Raw genomic sequence first — 23,017 nt, 5'->3', positions numbered from 1 at the left:
GGGGGGGGGTGAAGACAGAGGGACAGTGTGGGGGACAGGGAGTGTCTCCTCCTCGATGTGACCTGAGGACCCTGTCTGACTTCTCAGGAGGAAGGGTATTCTCCCCATTCCTGAGCTGAACACAATTGAGCTCCTGAGGCTTGAACAGCAAGAGAACCTGCTACTCTTCTAAGTTCCCTGAAGGCTTGGGTGTTTTTGTTTGTTTAGCTCTAGAAACCACGGAAAGACAGCTGAGGCAGACATCTTTTGGAGCATCTGCCCAGCCTACTCTTTGCCGTTCCTGAGCAGCATCTCCACCCCCAGTGGTTGGCCTCTGGAGCCATGTTTATTTATGTGGCTCTGCTTCTTCTTGGTTGTGGTTTATTGGGCAAGGTTGGTCCCCTAACCTAGGGGCAGCTGGATCCCTGGTTTGGCTAAGCCAATCAGCATCTCTTGAGAAAACAGAAGTGAGAAACAGAGATGCTTGTGGCTGGTCAGTCATAGTGAAGCCCGAAGGCCATGTGGAGGCCAGGGTGGTCATCTTTGGCCCATAGGCACAGAGGCTTAAAAATCAGATCAGCAGAAAGAGGAGGCACACGGAGAGAAGCTGAGATGAGAGACCAGGCAGCAACAGAGAGAAAAGGAGAAAGTAGCGACCTCGCTTCCTGGCCACTTTCCAGCTGCAGCCTAGGCTCTCGGGAGTCCTGCTTCACTTCTACCATGGGTTCCACACTGCTTATAGTGAACAAGCTCCAGTGCCCTCCTCCCCCCATGATCTGCACCTCTTGGCGTTCACGCTTTTGTATACTCCACATACCCCTCTTGTGTGGGTGGGCACTTACTTCTAAGCAGTGGAATTTGGCAACAGAGATGTCATTTCCTGATTACAATATGTTATATTGCCAGCAGACTGGCTCCAGAGACTCCCTAGCTGTCTTTCAAGAAGCAAGTGGCCATGTTGGAAGGCCCATGTGACGAGAAGCACAGGTCAGCCTCTGGAAACTGAGGGCAGCCTCCAGTCAATAGCAAGAGAGAAGCCCGGGCTCTAAGCTCTGTAGACACAAGGAGATGAATTCTGCCAACAACTGGAGTGAGCTTGTAAGTAGATTCATCTCCCCGTCAAGCATTCTCTAGGCAAGCATGCAGGCCAGCCAAAGCCTTCACTGCAGCCTTGTGAAATGCTAAGGCGAGGAACCGACTAAGTTGTGTCCAGACTCTTAACCCACAGAAACTGTGAGATTATAAATATGTGTCATCTGAAGCCACTAAGTTTGTGGTGGCTTATTACACAGCGATGGAAAACTAATGTACTGCTGCTCTTCATCTGTTGTCTTTAAAAAAATTTATTTAATTAATTAATTAATTTATTTTTGGCTGTGTTGGGTCTTCGTTGCTGCACGCGGGCTTTCTCTAGTTGCGGCGAGCAGGGGCTACTCTTCATTGCGGTGCACAGGCTTCTCACTGCGGTGGCTTCTCTTGTTGCAGAGCACGGGCTCTAGGCACACGGGCTTCAGTAGTTGTGGCTTGCAGGCTCTAGAACGCAGGCTCAGTAGTTGTGGTGCATGGGCTTAGTTACTCCACAGCATGTGGGATCTTCCCGGACCATGGCTCGAACCCGTGTCCCCTGCATTGGCAGGCAGATTCTTATCCACTGTGTCACCAAGGAAGCCCCCATCTGATGCCTTTTACACAGGTAAATTCCTGTTACTTACAACCTGAAGTGAGCACGTAGCCTGGGCCAGCATTTTCCACCCAGAAGAGCTGCTCCATCCAGGATAGTACTGACAGAAGACAAAAGAGGCTAGAGATAGCACAGCATGTGCTCTGTGGTGTAAGGCCTGACAGAAGGTAGCACAGCTCGTGAACCAGAACTCCTTGAATACCTTGGAAACTCCCTGGGGACTCCCAGAAATACGTGGGGTAAACAAGGAGGAAGACTAGTGGATGGGGGTGGGGACTACTAAGCCAACTGAATTGGGGTATGTGATTTCACTTGTACTTACCCTGCCTTACCTTACCCTGCCTTGTACTTACCTTCATTGTAAATGTGTGTCATACTTACCCTGACTTGTACTTACCTTCATTGTAAATGTGTGTCATCAGATTTGGGACACTTGGGGCCATTATTTCTTCAAATATCCTTTCTGCCCTGTTCATTCTCTCCTCTCCTTCTGAGACTCCAGTTAAATATATGTTCGAACTTCCTGTTGTCCAACATGTCCCTCAGGCTCTGTTCCTTCCTTCTCTTCATATTTTTTTCTCTGTGTTCTTCAGATTGGATTATACTTCTATTGATCTCTATCTTCAGGTTTACTGACTCTTTCCTCTGTCATCTTGATTCTCCTGCTAAGCCCATCCAGCAGATTTCTATTTCAGATATTTTATTTTTGAGTTCTGTATTTTCCATTTGATTCTTTCTTATAGTTTCTCTTTTTCTGCTGAGAATTCCTATCTTTCCATTCATCAGGAGCATATTTTCTCTTACACCATTGGGCATGATTATAATAACGGTTCAAAGACACTTATCAGCTAATTCCAATATCTGGGATGTTGGAATCAGTCCCCATTCTTGAGAATGAATCATTAAAAAATATTTAATATATTGAATAATTTTGGATTGTATCTTAGTCATTATAAATGCTTTATGTGGAAACTCTGGATTCTGTTATATTCTTCCAAAGAGTGCTGAATTTTTGATTCTACTGGGCAACTGATTGGACTTAAACTGCAAACCCTGTCACACAGGGACCTTGTTAAAATGCAGTGGCAGCTCAAATCTCCATTCAGTTCTTTTATCCTTACCTGAGTTGCTTTGAGTCTGCCCTGGTATATATGGTTTAGAGGTCAGAATGAGATTTGTTCATAGTTTTTACACAAAATTTGCCTCCTTTCTTCTGGATTTCTTTCATGGACTCTCCCCTCTTTACACTTTTGAGTGGAAAAGTGCCCCAAACTCTCTGATTCTTCAAGTCAGAAAGAGATCAGGGTTTCTATCAGTCCATGATGCCACTTACTGAAGCTCACCTTCAGGCTAAAAAAGTAAAAAACTAAAAGGGGGAGAAGCATTCGTACCATTTCCTTTTTTCAAGTGTCAGCTCTGCTTCTGGTAGCTTTCTAGTGTCATCAGGTAGTTGATATTTATATTTCGTTTAGAGTTTATAGTAGCTATCTGCAGAAGTGACAGTATGATAGGAGCTTACTCAGCTATTCTCAGCAGGGGAACCTGTGATTTCATTTGAGTTTCTCTTTTTCTGCTTTTTCTACTAAGCTTGAGAACATATCAGATACAAAAATATCATTAAGCCCTTTTTACAGATGGGAACACTGAGCTCTCATAGGTGCATCTGGTTTAAAAGTCCTCCACCCCATTCTATCCAACTCCACTTGGGTGAGGCAGGAATAAGATGGTGTCCACCCTGTGGAGACAGAGCGGGGGCTGACAGAAAAAGAAGGCAGGTGAGATGCCAAACTATACAAACCTAAATGTACAAGTCTTTTGGGCCAAGGATTTGTCATGATGAGCCTGAAGCCTTGCATGTGGTCTGTTTGAAGGCTTTGTTTCTTTCCTTTTGGTCCCTTTTGAGAATTTCAGGGATCCTGGATGTGCTAAGTGTTCGTGAAACTGCTGCAGAGCAGAACTTTAGCGGAGCCTTGTGGCTCCCAGACAAGATCAGAAACAAAAAATGTCATAGGGCCTCAGAGATGATCTCAAGCCCCTCATTTTTAAGATGAGGAAACTGAGGCCCTAAAAATTAAAATGATGTGTCCAAGGTTTCTTAGCTATTAATGGCTGAACTAGTTTCAGTGTTTAAATCTCTTAACTTCTTCAAAATAAACATAACTCCTTCATACCCATATATAGTCCTGTCTTTCTCTCTCTCTCTCTCTGGCCTGCCCACACTACGGTCATGAAATATCAACACCGATGACTCCATTTGCCTCTGATGGCATGGAGGGGAAGTCATCAATCCGTGAGAGTAGTACTTCTCAACCGTTAAAAAAAAGTCTACAGCACTTGAGAAGCATAGTGCCCATGAATACTCAAGTAAACCCCAACTAACCTCATCACACCAATGCATTGACGTCGACGGGTTCCAGTTGCGGTATTTATTCCATGGCAATTGGCCCATCACTCAATCCCCACAGCACCCACCGTAAATGCGGAAGGCGTACTCGACCTTCAAGCTGGGGCAGGCCTGCTCGCTAAACACAGATGCCATGCCCAGCACATCCTCGAAGGAGAACGCATCGTTGTGGGAGAACACTCTGCAGATTCGGTCTCTGAAAGGGTTGACCTGTGGGTGGGGAGGAGGAAAAAGAGGAGGGAGGCTTATCCATGTCAGGTTCATGCCTCCCTGGGTCTTGTTAATCTATCAGAAGCGCAGTGTCCTGGGTTTGAGAAGAAAACAATAACAGCAACCTAAATATTGGAGTAGATGTTGGGTCAATAAGCCAGGACCGCGGACACGACGGAGGGTACCTGGGCTGAAGGACCACGCTTAACATCACTCTCCCCACTGTCATCTCCTGCACGTACATTCCACAGGCTCATTGTTTGGTTGTTAAAAATGGGATAAAAATTGTTTATGATTCACTCTCCAGAGTGACCTACTATCAACATATTGATGTAGAAGTCAGACAGACCCAGGTTTCAGTCCTGGCTTCACTATTTACTAGTGATTATTTTACATAATCTCCAGGGCCTAAGATTTCTCATCTACAAGATAGGGTGGGATAATACTGTACCTACTTAACAGGTTTGCTGTGAGGATTAAATAGGATAGGTTTAAAATTGCACAATGACTAATAAATAACACTCAACAGATGGTAGCTGTAAGTTGTTATATAACGTCTACAGATAGTATAATTGGTACAGCAATTTTCATTTTTAAACCAGCTCGTTGTCAAATTCGAGTCCCAAATGGGTAAGGGTCATGTGAGTTTAGAAGCTCTGATTCCCCTAAATTGGGCCTGGCCAGGGTCATTCATGAGCAGTCCCTTCTGAGCTGGTACTACAAGGTTCTAAGCAAACACCCCAGCCACTTCTCAACCCATTCAGGGGCAGCTCACTAAGGTCACCTTGCTACTCTCCATCCAGGCCCCAGGAATGGGCAGGTGGGGTGGGCTGTGGGTTAGAAGGGATGGACAGATCTAATGAGAGTTAAAGTCACAGAACAAGCTTGGAAATATTTAAAAGTAGCAGGTCCATCTTTGGCATCCTCGTCTTCCTGCTTTCTGTGTCTCTAATCCACCCCCACCTGCTAAGATTCCTCGGCCCGCAATTGCTCAGGGGCCCAGCCCGTGCCTGCTCTAAACTCACCCTGCCTGCTGGCAGGCCTTACCAGATCCCAGCTCTGTTCTGGTGTTCCAAAATGACCTCTGATCCCTCCCTTCTCACCAACCAAAATTCCTTTTCCTTAGATGCATCTCAGCTAAGGAAGCTATTTGATTCTGCGAATTCACACAGCAGTTCCTCAGTATTCCAAATTTTTAGTTAGTTGAAACAAATCTTTAGTTGATTTTTCTAGTCCCCTTTCACTGACAAGGTATTTCTTCAAGGCTCCAGGCTTCATGCAAAAGGATTAGTTCCACTGCACACACGGCCCTATCATCTCCCTCACTAAACCCCGTCCCCAGCCTCTCTGAGCCCCTGTCCTTGCCTGTCACTCCTTAGGGCTGCCCTAGCTTCAGCCAACACTTCGTTCTCTGGTTTTGATGTCTCCATTTTGGGGTCATGAGAATTTCTCTTTCATTTCTTTTGAACTCAGCTACAATGTTAAAATCTATGGTTTAATTTTATTTGGTATTCCTATATATTTGAGAAGGGAGAGGGGACATTCTGAATCACCCCACGTGGCTGTGCAGTTCTCAAACCTTAGTGAGCATACAAGTTATCTGAGGTCCTTCTTAAAACCATGAATTGTAACTCCCACCCTCAGAGATCCTGATCTAGAAGGTCTGGGGTGTAGCCCAGTGTTATGGATTGAATTGTGGCTCCCCCCAAATTTATATGTTGGAGCTCTGATCCCCAGTACCTCAGAATGTGACCTCATTTGGAAATAGGGTCGTTGTAGACGTGATTAGTTAAGATGAGTGTATATGAAGTAGGGTGGGCCCCGCATCCAATGTGAATGGTGTCCTTATAAAAGGGGAAATTTAGGTACAGAGACATGCAGTCAGGGAGAACACCACGTGAAGGTGAAGGCAGAGATCGGGGTGACATGTGTACAAGCCAAGGAATGCCAACGATTGCCAGAAAACTACCAGAAGCCAGGAGAGAGGCACGGAAAAGATTCTTCCTCACAGCCCTCAGAAGGAACCAACCCTGCAGACACCATGATCTCAGGCTTCCAGCCTCCAGAACTGTGAGACAGTAAATTTCTGTTGTTCAATCTACATAGTTGTGACACTTTGTTATGGCAGCCTTAGTAAACCAGTACACCCAGGAATCTTCACTGTAGATAAGATTCTCAGGTGACAGGATTAATCCCATATATATCTATATATACACATATATGTTGGAGGAGTGGCCAGGGTCCAGGAGAATCCAGGCTGCCCCGTTAGATCTTCCAGACCAGCTCCTATCTCCCCCATCTTTTAACCTCCACCTCCCCTAGAAAAGTTGGCTTGCCTGCTTCAGACGAATCCTGCTAAGGGCAGTCTTCTGTGATGTGTTCCACCTAGCTAAGTGCCTCTACAGATAACTTGGCCAAATTTTAACTAAATGAACGCTCGCAAATGGATAGGCGGCTTAACAAGATTCCTGCAAGGAAACCACAATTGAAGATGATGTTCATAATACAAACGCCAAGTGAACCAGAAAATGGGCAGATACCTCTCCTACTTAAAATGTGAGCTCTTCTCTATGAGGTAGAAACAAGGAGAATTCAATCAGACATAATGAGAAGTCCCAGCTCCGGTTCTCTTTTCCTGCACTCAGACAGGTGCAAGGTGGGTCAACAAGCTCACTGCCTAAGCGTCTATCCAACTACTGAACGATGTACCAATCTCCCCTTCCCTCCGGGCAGCCCCACTACTTGGCTTTGCTGGGAGTGATGGGGGAGGGGAGAATAATTACCAGGAAATCAATTCACTCCCCCTTAGACCCATGTCACGTAACTGTTATCCACCTGCGCGCGCGCACACACACACACACACACACACACACACACACCTTGTTTCACAGAGATTGGGAAGCCAGCTGTTGGTGTGGCACCTGCTGGTAGCAAGAACAGTACATGAACAGAACACGGTGACCACAGATTCTGTTGGAAGATGCAAAGAAAATCCTGCTGAAGGTGTACAGAAATATGCATTAGAGCAAAATTCACACTGTGGAAAATTGGCTAAATAGTTGAAGAAAAGTACAGCTGTTTCTAACATGGTTTCCCTAGATTCTGTCTCAATAATGAAACACATGAAGAACCACATTTCTGTGAGTCACTAAAGGAAAGAGGCAATGTGGACTGAACAGTACATTACTTCCTTAATAAAGACACCATTTATGGGAAGATTTGTCTGAGTGTAATCACTGATGGAGTGGCTGCTTCCTGATGAAAATGGATTCTGGGTAAGGGTGCAATGATGTTGATACATGTGTAGCTACTCCCTGCAGCATTCCCTTCAGGCTACTGTAGTGAAGAGCTTAGATCCAGAAGTGCACGAGTGCTGTAGGATGCATTGATGTGATTGGTTTTTTTTTTTTAAGGAGTTTAAAATATAGTAAAACTTCTGAAATGATTTGTATTCAGAAAGAGACTATGAAAATCTTTTGAACCACACGGAGGTTTGCTGCCTATCTATTGGCAGAGCACTTAAAATAGCCATCGAACATGAAGAGGATTTATTCTTGTACAAAAAGACAAGAGTTCTAAATTTGCTGAGCTTTTTATGTTAAGTGGCTGTTGACAGTTTGCTACTTCAGAGATATCCACCAAAATATGAATTCAAATTCTTCTGACTCTTCAAGGTAAAGGTGACTTATTTTAACAGTGAGTGAGAAAGTATTTGCTTTTCCAAAGAAACTCATGCTTTGGAGAGAATGTTTCGAAAATGAGATTTTTGTTGCTGAAAACATGTGATCTCACCTATAAAGATGCTTCTGTCTGCACACCTGAAAAATATTAGAAACAGATTTTTCTAATCTGTTTGAAAATGATCCAGATGAAGAGTGGAGTTTGAGTCCATTTGTTAAAAATATAAAAACACAACGCTTTGCAATTATCTTGTAAGAGCCGCTGACTAATGTAATGGAGGATGGACATCTGCTAGCTTAATTTCAATCAAAAGCCTTTAATTGGTGGATGGGATTGAAAATAAGTACCGTAATTTAATATAGCAAATGATATATCTCTTCTCTTTGGATCAACTACAACAGCCATTGAAAACAAACTCAGCTAGACCAGATTTCTAAACGGCTCTATCTCAAAGGGTTAAAGCAAGATTTCAAAGAGAAATGAAGCATATCCAATCACATTGCTTTCCCTGACACTGTTGTTATTAATTATAAGCAAACAACAAAATTGTGAAAGGAGGAAATTTTGTTATATAAAATAAAGGAGAATTTATGTAAAAAATATTTTACGTAATCTTTAATTTTAACGTTTTATTTTGCATGTTTATTTCATAACATATTAGTGTTGTAGTAAGGGTATAGAGTTTATAAGTGAATATATGCATATTATGGGTGCATGCTCCGTATTTTTTTATTGCTGGGAATGCGTGATCAGAAATGTCTGGAGGTTTCTGATCTAGACTAACCCCCTCATGTCACAGATGTGGAAATGAGGACCTGGGTGGGGGGCTGACTTGCCCAAGGTCATTCAGCAAGCGAGTGGGAGCCCAGGACCCAGGTCTTCTGAACCTGCCTGGTACGGTTCCCACCTCAGTGCCTTGCGCCACGTAACTCTCAAAAGAGACAGGTGGTGATGAGGCCAAGCGTTATGACCCGAAAAACCTTTTTTGACAAGAAATGCAAAAATAGAGCCCAGATTGAAGTCAAAGAAGTGGCCCCTGGCCTCTGAGAGCTCTAGGGTGACAGGAGCAAATGCTGAAGGAGGGAGAAGCCCAGAGGGGAAGGGGAAGGCAGCATGGGGCCATCAGGCTGGGGAATGCTGGAGGAACAGAGTGAGGAGCAGGGCAGGTATTGGCTGCAGCGCGAGGGCCAGAGCTGTGTCCGGGCCCTGGAGGCTGCGGTGACCGGTAGAGTTCTCTGTGAAGCCTGGCGGGCACCTGCCAGGAGAGTGTCCCAAGCCTGTCTCTGGTCCAACAACGGCAAGTTCCCTTCCCCCAGGTTTCCGGCGGCTCGCTTCCCAGAGGGAGATCCCGAGGCGCTGACTGCCCCTGTGACCAGGCGTCCCTGGCACACATGCAGCTCCCTGCAGAGGGCTGCTGATGGTGTTGCAGGGAGAGTTTCTAAGGGCCCAGGGGAGGCTGCCTCTGTGCCTCTCACATCTCTCCACCCGGAGCCAAGCGCCAGCTCAGCCAGAATCCGCCGGTCCAGCCCAGCCACCAGCAGACAGAAGAACAGCTGGAAAGAGGCAGGAACGGGAGCAAGGCTCATTAAAGAGCACAGTTCCGGGCTTCCCTGGTGGCGCAGTGGTTGGGAGTCCGCCTGCCGATGCAGGGGACACGGGTTCGTGCCCCGGTCCGGGAAGATTCTACATGCCACGAAGCGGCTGGGCCCGCGAGCCATGGCTGCTGAGCCTGCGCATCCGGAGCCTGTGCTCTGCGATGGGAGAGGCCACAGCGGTGAGAGGCCCGCGTACCGCCCAAAAAAAAAAAAAAAAAAGCACAGTTCCAGTTTACGGTATACCAGAGTTTTGTTGCTATTACTTTAATAATCTGAAATCTGAACCGATAAAATTTGGGACCCATCCAGAGAGTTATAGTCTGCACAAAATTTCACACTCATTTAGAAGTCTTCAATCCTCCAGAGGAAAATGATGACAATTGACAAACTAACGCTTCCCGTTTCAAGAATAACATATACCCTAGCATGAAGATGTTCTGAACAAGGGAATAGAAACATGTCAGTATAGAAATGTATACAGGTAACGGTAGTGCAATCCCCATCTAGGCATGACAAAACTAAAGAAGGCGAAAATAAACCCCAAATGCTGGGGATGTTTTTGGAAACACAAACTACAGTTTGTAAATAAAAAGATTTCAGTCCCTGCCAAAAAAACTAAGTTTTTTCAAAAAGGTCTTCTCAAAGTTATTGAACAAGAAATTTGATCTGAAGATGAAAGTCAGAGGGAAAATATTTGGACTTAGCTTAAAAACATCTCCTCACCATTTCTCCAGCAAGTGCATAGTCAAAAAGGGCTCTTTACAGCTGCAAATAAGTTACAAATAAGCAAGAGAGGGAGTGCTAGATTAGTCAGAGACTAATGAGTAGGAACTCATGGGTATCTAGATAGATGGATAGAAGGAGAGATATAGAAATAAACATTGGTGCTTAGCATACATGGGTTACTGTATACACATATATTTTCTAGCTCTGTGCACTAAGGGACTTTACAGTGGTGAAACCTGGAAACATCACCGTAACTAAGTGACGAAAGTTAACACCCCTGGTAATTGATTGTATTGATATTATGTGTCCCCTGATACGATGTGATGAGAAGGGTACTTGACTTCTGTGGTATTGGTTGCATAAATCCATAACCCCAGACTAAGCAAGAGAACACATCTGAAAGACACAAATTGAGGAAGGTTCTACAAAAATACCTGGCCAGTACTCTCCAAAAAATCATGAGAGACAAGATGGAGGAACTGTCACAGATCAGAAGAGACTAAGGAGACAGGAAGACTGAATGTAATGTAGGATCCTGGAGTGGATACTGGAGCAGATAAAAGATAAAGGTAAGAAAACTGGTGAAATCCAACTAAAGTTTGTAACTTAGTAGTGTTCCACCAATTTTAATTTTAGTTTTTTAAAAAAATTTATATATATATATATTTTTTTTTGGCTGTGTTGGGTCTTCGTTTCCGTGCGAGGGCTTTCTCTAGTTGCGGCAAGCAGGGGCCACTCTTCATCGCAGTGCGCGGGCCTCTCACTATCGCAGCCTCTCTTGTTGAGGAGCACAGGCTCCAGACGCGCAGGCTCAGTAGTTGTGGCTCACGGGCCTAGCTGCTCCGCAGCATGTGGGATCTTCCCAGACCAGGGCTCGAACCCATGTCCCCTGCATTGGCAGGCAGATTCTCAACCACTGCACCACCAGGGAAGCCCCTGTTATTAGTTTTGATAAGTGTCCCATGGTTACATAAGAAAGGTATACAGTATTTGCCTTAATAAATCTTGAAAGCAAGCCTTGAAAGGATTAAACTCATTTCAAGTAACAAGACTGCATCCAAGAACAAAACTGGATAACAGTTAAGTGGATACAACATTAAACACCTCAATGTGAAATTTACAATGTTCAGATTCCAATAAAAAATGACCAGTCATGCAAAAAAGTAGAAAAATAAGATCCACAACCTGTAGAAAAATCAATGAATAAAAACAGACCCAGAAATGACACTAATGACAGAATAGGCAGGTGCAAATATTAAAACAACAATCATAAATATGCTACACATATTCCAGAAGGTAGAGGAAAGTATGGTGAGGAAAAACGATAAATCCATAGATCCAAGAAGCTCAACAGAACCCAAGCAGAAGAAACTTGAAGAAAACCACACCACAGCACAACGTGATCAAATTGCCCAAAACCGGCAATAAAGAGAAATATATTGGGGGGTGGTGTGGGAGGACACATACATATAGAGGAACAAAGATAAAAATGACTCGGGCTTCCCTGGTGGCTCAGTGGTTAAGAATCCGCCTGTCAATGCAGGGGACACGAGTTCGATCTCTGGTCCGGGAAGATCCCACATGCCGCGGAGCAATGAAGCCTGTGCGCCACAACTACTGGCCTGTGCTCTAGAGCCCGCGAGCCACAACTACTGAAGCCCGTTGTGCCACAACTACTGAGCCCACGTGCCTAGAGTCATGCTCCGCAACAAGAGAAGCCACCGCAATGAGAAGCCCGCGCACCACAACAAAGAGTAGCCCCCACTCGCTGCAACTAGAGGAAGCCCCCGCGCAGCAGCAAAGAGCCAACGCAGCCAAAAAAAAAAAAAAAAGACTCTAGATTTGTTGTCAGAAACTAAGCAAGTCAAAAGACATGGAGTGATACTCTCAGAGAGAAAGAAAAAAGGCTCTCATCCAATTATTCTATACCCAGCAAAAATATCTTTCAAACCTAAGGGCAAAGGACTTTCTTCTTCCCCCAGACAAACAAAAGCTTAGAGAATTCATCAGCAGAAGACCAGAGCTACAAAAAATATTAAAAGAAGTCCTTCAGGGAGAAGAAAATACCAGAAGAAACTTGGATCTACACAAAGGAATGAAGGACACCAGAAGTGATAAATATCTAAGTAAATATAAAAGATCTTTTTCTCATTTTAAACTCTTTTCAAAGAGACAAATCCAATTACATAGCTGGAAGTTTCAACATTCCTCTGTCAGTAATTGATAGAACAATAGAGAAAAAAGTCATTAAGAATATAAAAGACTTGAAAAGACTATCAACCAACTTGACTTACTTGACATTTGATAGAACACTTCACCCAGCACAGTAGTACACACATTTTTTTCAAATGCACTTGGAACATTTACCAAGATAGACCATACTCTGGGTCTTACAGCAAGTCTCAATAAAGTTAAGAGGATTTAAATCACACAAAATATGCTCTGACCACAACATTAAATTAGAAATCAATATCAATAAATTAGAAAATCAATAAATTAGAAAGATATCTTGGAAACACTCAAAGTCAAATAGATTACAAGGGAAATTAGAAAATAATTTGAACTAAATAAAAATGAAAACACAACCTATCAAAATTTGTGGTATTCAGTGAAAGCAGTGTGTATAGGAAAATGAACAGCATTAAGTGCTTCTATTAAAAAAGAAAGGACTTAAATGTTTATTTAAAAAAAAAAAAAAAAGGCCCTTATCCAATAGTGGGAGCTGGTCACTGGGGGAAAAGAGAGAGGGTCAGGAATTCCAGGTCTATCATCTGGTGGATGATGGAGCCCGTTGTAATCCTGTGCTACCTGGGAAGTGGCTGCCCCTTGGGAAATGGATGAGCTTGTCACCTGGAGCATTGGAAGCCACAGGTGGATGGAGCTTCTGGGCTGAACTGGAGGGCTTCTCTTCCTTCAACCCTGTTGCCCAGGAGGAATTCCTAGTTCTGGGTCTGAACCGAGTCACCCTTCAGCACTAGAGTAACTCTACCAGAAGGTGGCAGTATTGAGTTGGAGTCATGCAGTCAGTTCCCAAACCCAACGTGAGTGAGCGCCTACTGTGTGCAAGGTGTTGAGTTAGGCTGTGACTGTCTCACAGACAGGTGGCAGGATAGATATTACCATTACGTTTCACAAAGAGAGGACACTAAAGCCCAGAGAAGGAGGACTCAAGCTCCTAAGTCAGTGCTTTGTCTACAGTACTACTCTTAACTGCCCTGGGTATGCAGTTTTTTTTCCCAGAAAAGTTGTCAAAATCGCATTCTTGCACATGCAGAGCAGGCAGGGTTTGAGGCATTACCCTGAGTCCCACGCCCATGCCAGTTGGCAGTTACTCAGAGGACAAACCAGCAGAACTGCAGGATGTGGCTTCCTCAGCTAGGGATGAGACACAGGCTCGTGGCCTGAATTTTAAGCCACTGTAGCAAATGCATAGGTGAGTTACTGTGTGCCAGGTACTGACCCAGGTCCTGGGGCCCCCAAAGTGCTGGAGACGCCACCTCTGTCTTCCACGGGACACAGGCTAGGCACTTAAAGAAACCTCTGCAGACACAGACAGGGTAGGAGAAGGTCTGAATCAAGTCCAAGCAGGGTGAAAGGACAAGAACTGGGACAAGCTAACGTTGCTGGGCGGTAGGACCAACAAAGGGCAGGGAGGAGAAGCCAGCCAGGAGACAGAGACAGAGCAGGAGTCAAGGCCAGACCAGGTAGGGAGTGATGTGGTGCGACAGTGGGAGGTGCTGTGGGCTGGGGGTGGATGGGTGGGTGGGCAGGGAACCAGGCAAGGCAGCAGGGCCTCCCCTTCCTTCTCCACATGCCCCCCAGCTGTCTCCTCCTCTTCCAGGCTGCCCGGGGGTCACCTAGTTGGATAAAAATGTTAAGTAGGGGAGGGCAACAGTGGGACTTAACCTAGACCCTGAATCCTCAAAGGCCCAGGTTGGCCTGTGTGATCTTCACCAGGTGGAGAGAAGCCTGACATTTTCATTTCAGGGAAGCTAGGGGTAGGGAGCACAGGGCATGAGAAATTCACTTAGGTGAATGTACTCTCTCTGTTGGCCAAGCCCCGGAGGCATCCTTCCCGCTAGTTGTTTATAAGAAAGGGACAGGCTCTATGTTTCAGATGTTCAACTTTCCTGACGTCTAAAAACAGAGAGGCCTGTAAGGGAGCTGTCTCCCGGTGACAGATGGGTTGGCAGGGACAGGCTGAGGATGTGTCCTGCTGGCAGATGGAGGTGGGTCGCTAATGAAACAAATCAGGGGGAAATGCAGTAAAATGTTAAATATTATTAAACATCCATGGGACCACGTGGCCTGAACTCAGACCCACCACACCTATCTCTCCCCAGATTCTAGGCCCACAGGTACCTGCCAATGCCCCGAGGATCCTTCCGGAAGAGCCATCTGCTAGCTTGGAGGAGCTCAGGGGACTGCAGGCCTGAGTTTTTGGGGGTGGCCCAGGGGCCTGGCATTGTGCTGTAGAGGCTTGAGGTGGGGAATGGAAGGGGCAGAGGCTCTGGAGTCAGACTGACTCTAAATAAAGTTATAACTTTTTATTTGACATCTACAAGATTCTGGTATCTTGCAGATTTAGAGGTTAATATGATCTCAATTTTTCAATAGTGTAACTTGTCCAAGCAAAAAAAGAAAAAGAAGAAAAGAAAAAAAAAAGAGAAGCAAAAGACCAATTGTCCCCTCACTTATTTATCAAACCTATTACAGGAGACACAAAACTTACATTACAGAGAAGTGTCTATTCACATCTGTACATTAGCATTTTAACAGCTTGAGATCAACTCTACAGTGTCTTACAACACATTAAACAATATTCAAGTTCTTGGGTAACAAGAATGACAAGACAAGCTGTGTGAACTTGGGCAGATCGTTGAGCCTCCCCTTTTCCCCATCTGTAAAATGGGCAGAATCATATCTTTGCTCATGGGGTTTTATGGGGATCAAATGAAATCATATTTGCCAGACACCTTGTGCTGGCAGGCCCCCAATAAACTTTATCATCAGTAATTCTCTCCACCCAACTTCACTGTCCCCCGCTCTGCATCACCAGCACCCCCAGGGACTGGCAGGGCTATCGATTTAAAGCTCCCAAGTGTTGCCAGTTGCTGACCCTGCCTGCCGATGGGCACAGAAATGTTAGTTTTGTCTCCCATGGGTGCCTATAGGGACAACTGCTGACTACAGCCAGAGGCATCACCTCCAAGTGAAATCTCCAGGGAACTCAAAGGAGAGCAGCTTTGGTGAGAAGAAGGGCAAGAAGGGGGCTAACGTGTTGAGTGCTGACCTCGGCATAACCTCATTTTGCAGTTGACGATAAGGAATCACAGAGAAGCTAACACACCGGCTGTGCGGCTGAGTCCCACAGGGAGCTTTAATCGAAATTCACCTTCCTTAACCCACCAGTGGCTTTGAGTCGGTACCTCTAGGGGCAGGGCCCAAGGATCTGTGCCTTAGTAAGCTACCCACGTACTACACTAAGTGACCTGGTCAAAGTCACAGTGCTAATAGATGGCAGAGACATGACATCAGATGCTGTCTACCCCACTCCCCTGCCCCGTACTGTCCCTTCCAGGACACAGCTTCCCACCCAGCAAAGACCGGGGTAGGGGTGTACAGCACGGGTAACCTCTAGCCTCGCTCCAGGGCAAACACCCAGCCTGAAAACACGTGTTTTGCAGAGACACCTCACAAAGCTCCCTTCTGCTCCCTCTAACTTCCCTCCACCCGCCCCTCCCCGCAGCCAACAGGCTGTGGCCGGGCCCTGCAGAGGCGGGCAAGTTACATCACCCCAACCCACGTGGGCCTCCCTCTCCTGCTCGCTCATTGCTCACAGTCACCTCCACCTGTGACAAACTGTCTCCGCTACAAGCATGTCCTTTAACAGTTTTCCCTCTAACTTCCCTCGTCCAATTTCTGCCAGATTTATTTAGGAAATGTTTCCATTTACCACCTTAGCCCTTCTGATGGAAACCACTTCTACCAGAGCACCAAATAAAGTGCTATTGTTGAATGAACGACTCCCTGGTTCAGTCCTCTAGCTTTGCTGTTTTATGGAATTACTAGGATAACAAGAAAAAAATTGCTATTTTTCTGTGGAAAAAGCAAACAGAGTTCCCAACAGCCAATATGAAAACCCGTTAAAACACAAGCTGTACCTGTACTTTAAAGGCAGGTTGTGCGGAGCGGGAAGCGGTGACTAAGGCGATGATGTCACCCCAGGGCAGACTAGGCAGCAGGCAGTTCAGAAAAGAGCCCGGATCAGGAGCCACTCTGCTTCTCATGGGAGCGGGAATGGGGCCGCAGGGCTGCCCTGGCCCCAGCCCTCCTGGTGCTGGCCCGCTGTTTATAAGCTGCCTTCCTGTCTATAAGCAGGAGGGCTCCTCAGATGGTGTCGGGGCTGCTTTGCAGCTGTTTGGGGACACTCACCCCAGGCACCCTGGGAACATATTCCCCTGTGAACTCTGTAAAATGTGTATCTTTGCGTCAGGATGACAATTTCTTTTTTGTTAAACATCTAAGCGACAACAGTTGATCTATTTTGCCCCTCACTTTGAATCAACTGATATAAACTGAAATGGGCTCACACCACAGCCCCTCTGTCACCCGCAGCTGCTACTCTCTCTCCCTGTGATGCCCAGTGACTCTTTGAAAATCCAAACCAAAGCAGCTCAAAGGTCCTGTGTTATTTCAGTCCCTGATATTTTGGATTATTGGAGTTTTGAAACCCCCAACTTCCTCTTCTGCTCTTCCCCCTGTATCCTGGGAACATCGGCCCACCCCCAGCAGCCTGCCCTTGACTGCTAAGGGCCCAGCCAGCCAGCCATGATTCATCATCACCCAGGCGTTCACTGAGCACCTACTGTTGGCCAGACGTCTGGGCACTACACCTTATCCATACTTTCCCTTGGGCCCGAGGAGAGAAGCAGGAAGGAGAGAAACTGGTGCTTGTTAGACATTTACTGTATATCGGGTGCTATGTCAGCCACATGCACGTAAGTTGTCCCATTTATCCTTTAAATCAACCCGAGCAGCAGATATTGTTAAGTTCATTGTATAGATGAAGAAAACCAAGGAGCAGAAAGCTTTTATAACTTCACCAAGTAAGAGGAAGAACAAGAATGTGATCTCAGGTCTGTCTGACCCTCAGACCTGAGCTCTTTGCGTAGAGTGTGTTCCAGGAAGACGCTGGATCAAAATGAAAACAAACCAAAAAAATGCACACAGATATGTCAAGCTCCTGGGTCACCACAGGGGTCCAGGCTGAGAGCCAAGAGCATGCTTATGGCTGGTGCTGATGCGGCTCAAGGACGACCAAGAGGAAGGCTAAAAAGTGTCCTGCGAATCCTGGCATTTGAGGGGGTGTGACAGGATGGGCTGATGCTGGCTCACAGGAGCCACTGGGAGTTCTGCAGCCCCCGCCGCACGGCACATCTGGGGAAGTGCTCACACAATACCCTCATGGAGCATGGAGGACACGGACTGGACGACACACACAAGTGCCTACTGAAAAACCGCGTGCAAAATGACATTTATGCATCTATGTCAACTTGGAGAGTGGTCTCTAGCGATGCGTCACAGGGCTCTTTTATCACTGACTTGGGTTAAGGATATCTAACAGCCCAGTTTTTTATTTTGTGCCCCCCCGCAATGAGACGTCAATGTTTTTCCGTGCTGCTACATAGTCAATATAATTATCATTTTAATGGTTGCAGAGTTCAGATTCCCAGAGTGGACAGCCCTATCTATCTCATGCCTCCAAGGAGAACCTGGAAATCTAAATAGGAAAATATTTTTTAAAAAATAAGGAAAGTTATACATGAGGATGTTTATTGAAAAAGTATTTATAGCATCAAAAAATATATATCCAAACCTGGAAACAATGTTAATGGCCTGCAACGAGGGGATGGTTTAGTAAATCAGAACTCAATGCAATTATGCAACCATTAAAATGATGCCAACACAGACCACATAGCAACACGAAGAAACACTTAGGCCTAATGGAGAAAGAGCACAAAATAAAATCATATCTGTTTGTCTGCAGTGATGTAAAATAAAGTGTGCTTGGGGGAAAAGTGGCAAAAGAAAATAGAAAAATGACAACTTCTGTTAGGATGGTTGGGTGCTAAGGAATTCATTTTTAGAAAATGTATTTTAATGTCAACGTATGATTTGAACAATAAATAAAAAGTAAATTTAAAAAGAACGTAAGTTCCAGAGAAAATTTGCTAAGCAAGTAAACAAGCTTTTCCTCCTAAGAGGTTGGAAGCAAGAGCTTTGCTTCTCTTTTCTGCTTTGCTTTCTATGGGGCAAGGGCTGGACTCCAGGCAGATCTACACTCTTGTCTCCCAGACCCAGAGCACAGTGGGCTGCTCTTCTCAAGGCCCGGCAGGGAATGTTCCCGAGAATGGAAGTTCGGTGGAAGGAGGCCCCAGGTCATCTCATGGTCTCTGCCTGTCCCTTTCCAGATACATCCCGAAAAATGCAGCCATAGGTTGGTAACTAGCAAGTAGTGAGCAATTTTCACTTTTCCTGATAACTGTACCAGGCTTGAAGAGCACTGTCGGCCCTCTCGCGCTGCCGTCCTACCCTCTTTGCTGGTATGCCTGGGAAAGCACCGTGGTCCCCGGCTTCTCTTTCTGCCTGCTGGTCCTGAGGCCTCTCTAAGCAGGATGGCATCTGAGGACGGAGGCGGAGCCACTTCGGTCCCCTCTCCCAGGTGAGTCTCCCTATCCTGGGAGGCCCTTTACCCAGCAGAAGCATCTGGCCAGGCAGGGCACAGCTTGTGCAACGCGGGAGCTGGGCCCTGACCCAGAGCTGCCCCGCCAGCTGTTTTGCTGACTACCCTCCTGGAGGGGGGCTGCTTGAGTCCTGGGGGTACTCGTGGGGCGGGACAAGGGAGAGGCTCTGGATCCAGAGCAGCCGGGGGGCAGGATGAAGGTGGTGCCTCCAGCCATCTCCGAAGAGAACCTGTTTCTGACGTTCTACTTTTCTGCTGCCTGAGAAGTGGCGTCTGGGTCACGGCAGCTTCTTCAGTTCCCCTCAGCGCTGGGTCAGCCTGCTGGGAGCGCTTCCTCTGGCATTTGGCCTCAGGGAGAAAGAGGGAGGTGGGTGACTCCTCTCACAGAGCCTGACCGGGGCTCAGAATGCAGAGACTTTCAGCTGATGGAAGGACACTGTCTCTGCGTCAACTTCCTGGGCAAGCGGCCCACCCACAGCTGAAGCCTGGTCCCCCGGCACTTCATCCCGGGATGAGCCTAGTCTTGTTTCCAAGAGTGCGATCTGTTTAGGAAATTTAGCCCCAGGGTCACTTTCCCCTCGCACCTTAGGGTTACCCTCGGAGCCCATCTAATTCCTCCTTCACCCTCCAGCAAATTCGTGAAGAGGGTTACGTCCTCCTGAGTCTTTCTTCAAGGGAAACACCCCCATTTCTTAGCCACCTACCCAGTGGTGTGGCTTTGGGTCCCTCCACCAGCCTGGTGGCTATCCAGGGACACTGCTCCCGTCCATCTAAACCCTGGTGTGAGGTTGATGCTCGTGTTTAAAGACTCCCCATGTTGGTGGGAATGTAAAGTGGTGCAGTCACTATGGAGAACAGTACAGAGGTTCCTCAAAAAACTAAAAATAGAACTACCATATGAACCAGCAATGCCACTCAGCAATCCCAGTTGACAATAGCCAAGACATGGAAGTAACCTAAATGTTGACAGATGAATGCATAAAGATGTGGGGTATATATATGTATATATATATATATATATATATAAAGGAATACTACTCAGCCATAAAAAAGACTGAATTAAAGCCATTTGCAGCAACACAGGTGGACCTAGAGATTATCATGCCAGATGAAGTTAAGTCAGAAAGAGAAAGACAAATACCATATGGTATCACTTATATGTGGGATCTAAAATTGAAGACACACGAACATATCTGTGAAACAGAAACAGACTCACACACATAGAGAACTGACCTGTGATTGTCAAGGGATGGAGGTGGGAGAGGGAGGGACTGGGAGTTTGGGATTAGCAGATGCAAACTCTTTTTTTTTTTTTTTTGTGGTACGCGGGCCTCTCACTGCTGTGGCCTCTCCCGTTGCGGAGCACAGGCTCCGGACGTGCAGGCTCAGCGGCCATGGCTCACGGGCCCAGCCGCTCCGCGGCATGTGGGATCTTCCCGGACCGGGGCACGAACTTGCGTCCCCTGCATGGGCAGGCGGACTCTCAGCCACTGCGCCACCAGGGAAGCCCCAAACTCTTATATATAGGATGGATAAATAACAAGGTCCTCCTGTATTGCAGAGGGAACTATATTCACTATCCTGTAATACACCATAATGGAAAAAAATATGAACAAGAATATATATATATATACACATATATATGTATAACTGAATCACTTTGCTGTACAGCAGAAACTAACGCAACACTGTAAATCAACTCTACATTAATTAAAAATTAAAGAAAGAAAAGACTCAGAGGGGTCCCACCACTCAGAGGGGCACAGACGCTCCCTGCCTCCAGGTGCTGCTATTCCTCTCTGAAGCTGCCTGAAATCCCATCCACCTGCCTGTTGCATTTTAGCATTTTCACAGCCATCTTCTCACGCAGGCTGCATAAAACCCTCCGAGGTAGGCAGGGCTGCTGTCATTAGGTCCATTTTTCACGTGGGGAAAACTGAGGTCACACAGAAAAGGAAAACTCCAGTCCAGGACTTTGAACAACAAGCCTGATGTGCCTGGGAGACTTGAGGGGCTGCATCCTGGGGGCCTCATCCAGTGCCCAGCACACAGAAGGGGCCTGTGTTCTGTTAGGAGTTAAGGCCAGAGCTAAGAAGAGGGGAAGCTCCCTCGCAGGGCCTTCTGTGGCTGGCCCTGCAAGGGGCCCGACCTGGCCTTCTGCCTGGGTGAATGGGTCCAGCTGTGCGGAGTCATGCTGGCCTAGAGCTCCAGGCAGGCGGCACCAGCCCTCCCCCACACCCGTGCAGCTGGGAAGCAGAGGCAGCAGGGGCCCAAGGCCTGCAGGGGGTTGAAAATCCTGGGAACAGAGCCCCAGCCAGCCCAGCCAGCACCTCATTAGGAGGCCCAAAGCGGGGTGGGGGCACTTCAGGAACAATGTTGTTTATTTTTCTATTTTTAAACAAGCCTGAGGTCTCTGGGGCCACAAATGAAGTTATCAGAAAAGACATGAGTGGAATAAAGCCTCAAGCCAGCAGGCTGAGAAGGGCCCTGGGGACCAGGACTCTTGAAAAGCTGAGATGGGGTTTGTTTATCTTGTGCTCTGAGAGCGCAGGACTGGGACCAAGGTGCTGGACAAGCATGTCCCCAAGCCCACTTCAGCCTGTTCCCTCTGGGCCACTGGGGAATTCGGGTGTGAGCTCTACTTTCAAAATGATCCCGTCAGTGTCACCTGCTGTGGGGAGGGAGGAGGCACCACCTCTGGAAGGAAGCCCGGGTTCGCTTCTCACCTCAGCCGCGTGAATGCCTTTCCCAGTGGGCAGAGCCCAGCGGAGCTGGTCGGTGCACTCGGGGCACCTGGTCCCTGCCCGGCCACTGCTGGCTCTGCCACCAACAGGCCCTCCACCTGCCATGGCCTCTGCTTTCTCCTCCAGCAATGCGCTGGTCAACATCGTCTTGACTCCCAGATAGCGCGCACGGGGAGAGCGAGGGGATGGTGTATGTACCTGGAGAGGGCCGGGCACGCGTCTCAGCGGATCCCGATGCCCTAAAAGGGGGCTCGGCCTTCCCATCTCAAAGGTTAGGAAGTCGAGGCTCTGAGGAGTTGAGTGACTCGCCCTGAAGCCTTCAGACTCAGGCCCGCCTCGTTCTGGAGTTCACTCTCCCTCCACGGGGCAACTGCCTCGCCAGTGCTCTTAGGAGATTTGAAATTTGGGAGAAACATGGATCATCGACAGAATGAATTAAAGGCCTAGGTGGGTGTGGCTGGATGAGAAATACCTCTCAGAAGAGATGTGATAAGAAGCAAAGCGAGTAGGACTTGAGGTCAACGGTCCTGGTTTGATTCTGCTTCGAACTGCAGACAGTCACCATAGCTACCTCCCAGGGTCAGCGACAAGGTCCAATAAGATGCAACATGTGAGTCGGTAGGGGATGGTCAAGCTCTGTACAAATGAACATCAAACGCTCTCCAGTTCCGCTCCCCGCCCCTTGCCCCCTGCCACGATGTGAAACGTGGGTCGAGCAAATTGCACCCAGGCAAGCAGGGAGAGGGTACACATTGCCTCCTTCTAGAGGTACGAACCAGAGGCCTCTGCAAGTACAGAATCATCCATTGGGGTGCACTGGGGGAAGGGCTGCCCTTGGCCATCCCACAGGCTCCCTCCAGCCCCGTGGCCCCCAGCTTAGGGGCTCTCCTGTGACTTGCCCTGGAGTCTAGATGGAAAGTTGAGGCCAAGGAGGAGGGAGTTGGCCCACGGCCAGTCAGCCAGAGGAGGGAAAAGCTAAAACCAGCACGCAGGCCTCTCCCCTACCGTCCAGGCTTTCCTAACCACCTGTGAGGGAGGCATTACGCATCCGTTTGGAAGTGAGGAAACTGAGGCCCTGAGAAGAGCAGTGACGCGCCCAAGGCTGCTGGTGTCTGTGCTGCACCCAAGGCTGGAGGCCAGATCCCATCGGTCTGCCGCTGGCTGCTCAGGCCGGAGCAGAGACTGCGGCCTACATCACTGAGCTTTTTCTGAAACGAACCACTTCTTAATTCTTTGGCTGAATGTCTAAAT

The 23,017-nt window shown here is 47.2% G+C and overlaps 1 protein-coding gene across 1 annotated transcript in view; it reads right to left on the bottom strand.

Annotated features, from left to right (window-relative positions):
- The window catches only part of CIB4 (calcium and integrin binding family member 4), a 45,299-nt gene that overhangs the window by 7,556 nt on the left and 14,726 nt on the right, over positions 1-23,017 (bottom strand). The window contains 1 exon segment of the mRNA XM_024764544.1: positions 4,133-4,274. Coding sequence (XP_024620312.1) covers positions 4,133-4,274 — 142 coding nt within the window.

This window comes from Neophocaena asiaeorientalis, unplaced genomic scaffold (assembly GCF_003031525.2).
Source record: "Neophocaena asiaeorientalis asiaeorientalis breed wild unplaced genomic scaffold, Neophocaena_asiaeorientalis_V1.1 scaffold345, whole genome shotgun sequence".
In the NCBI taxonomy this organism is placed as follows: Eukaryota; Metazoa; Chordata; class Mammalia; order Artiodactyla; family Phocoenidae; genus Neophocaena; species Neophocaena asiaeorientalis.
Note: the sequence above shows the minus strand (reverse complement) of the source record. Positions and strands in the feature narration are given on the sequence as shown.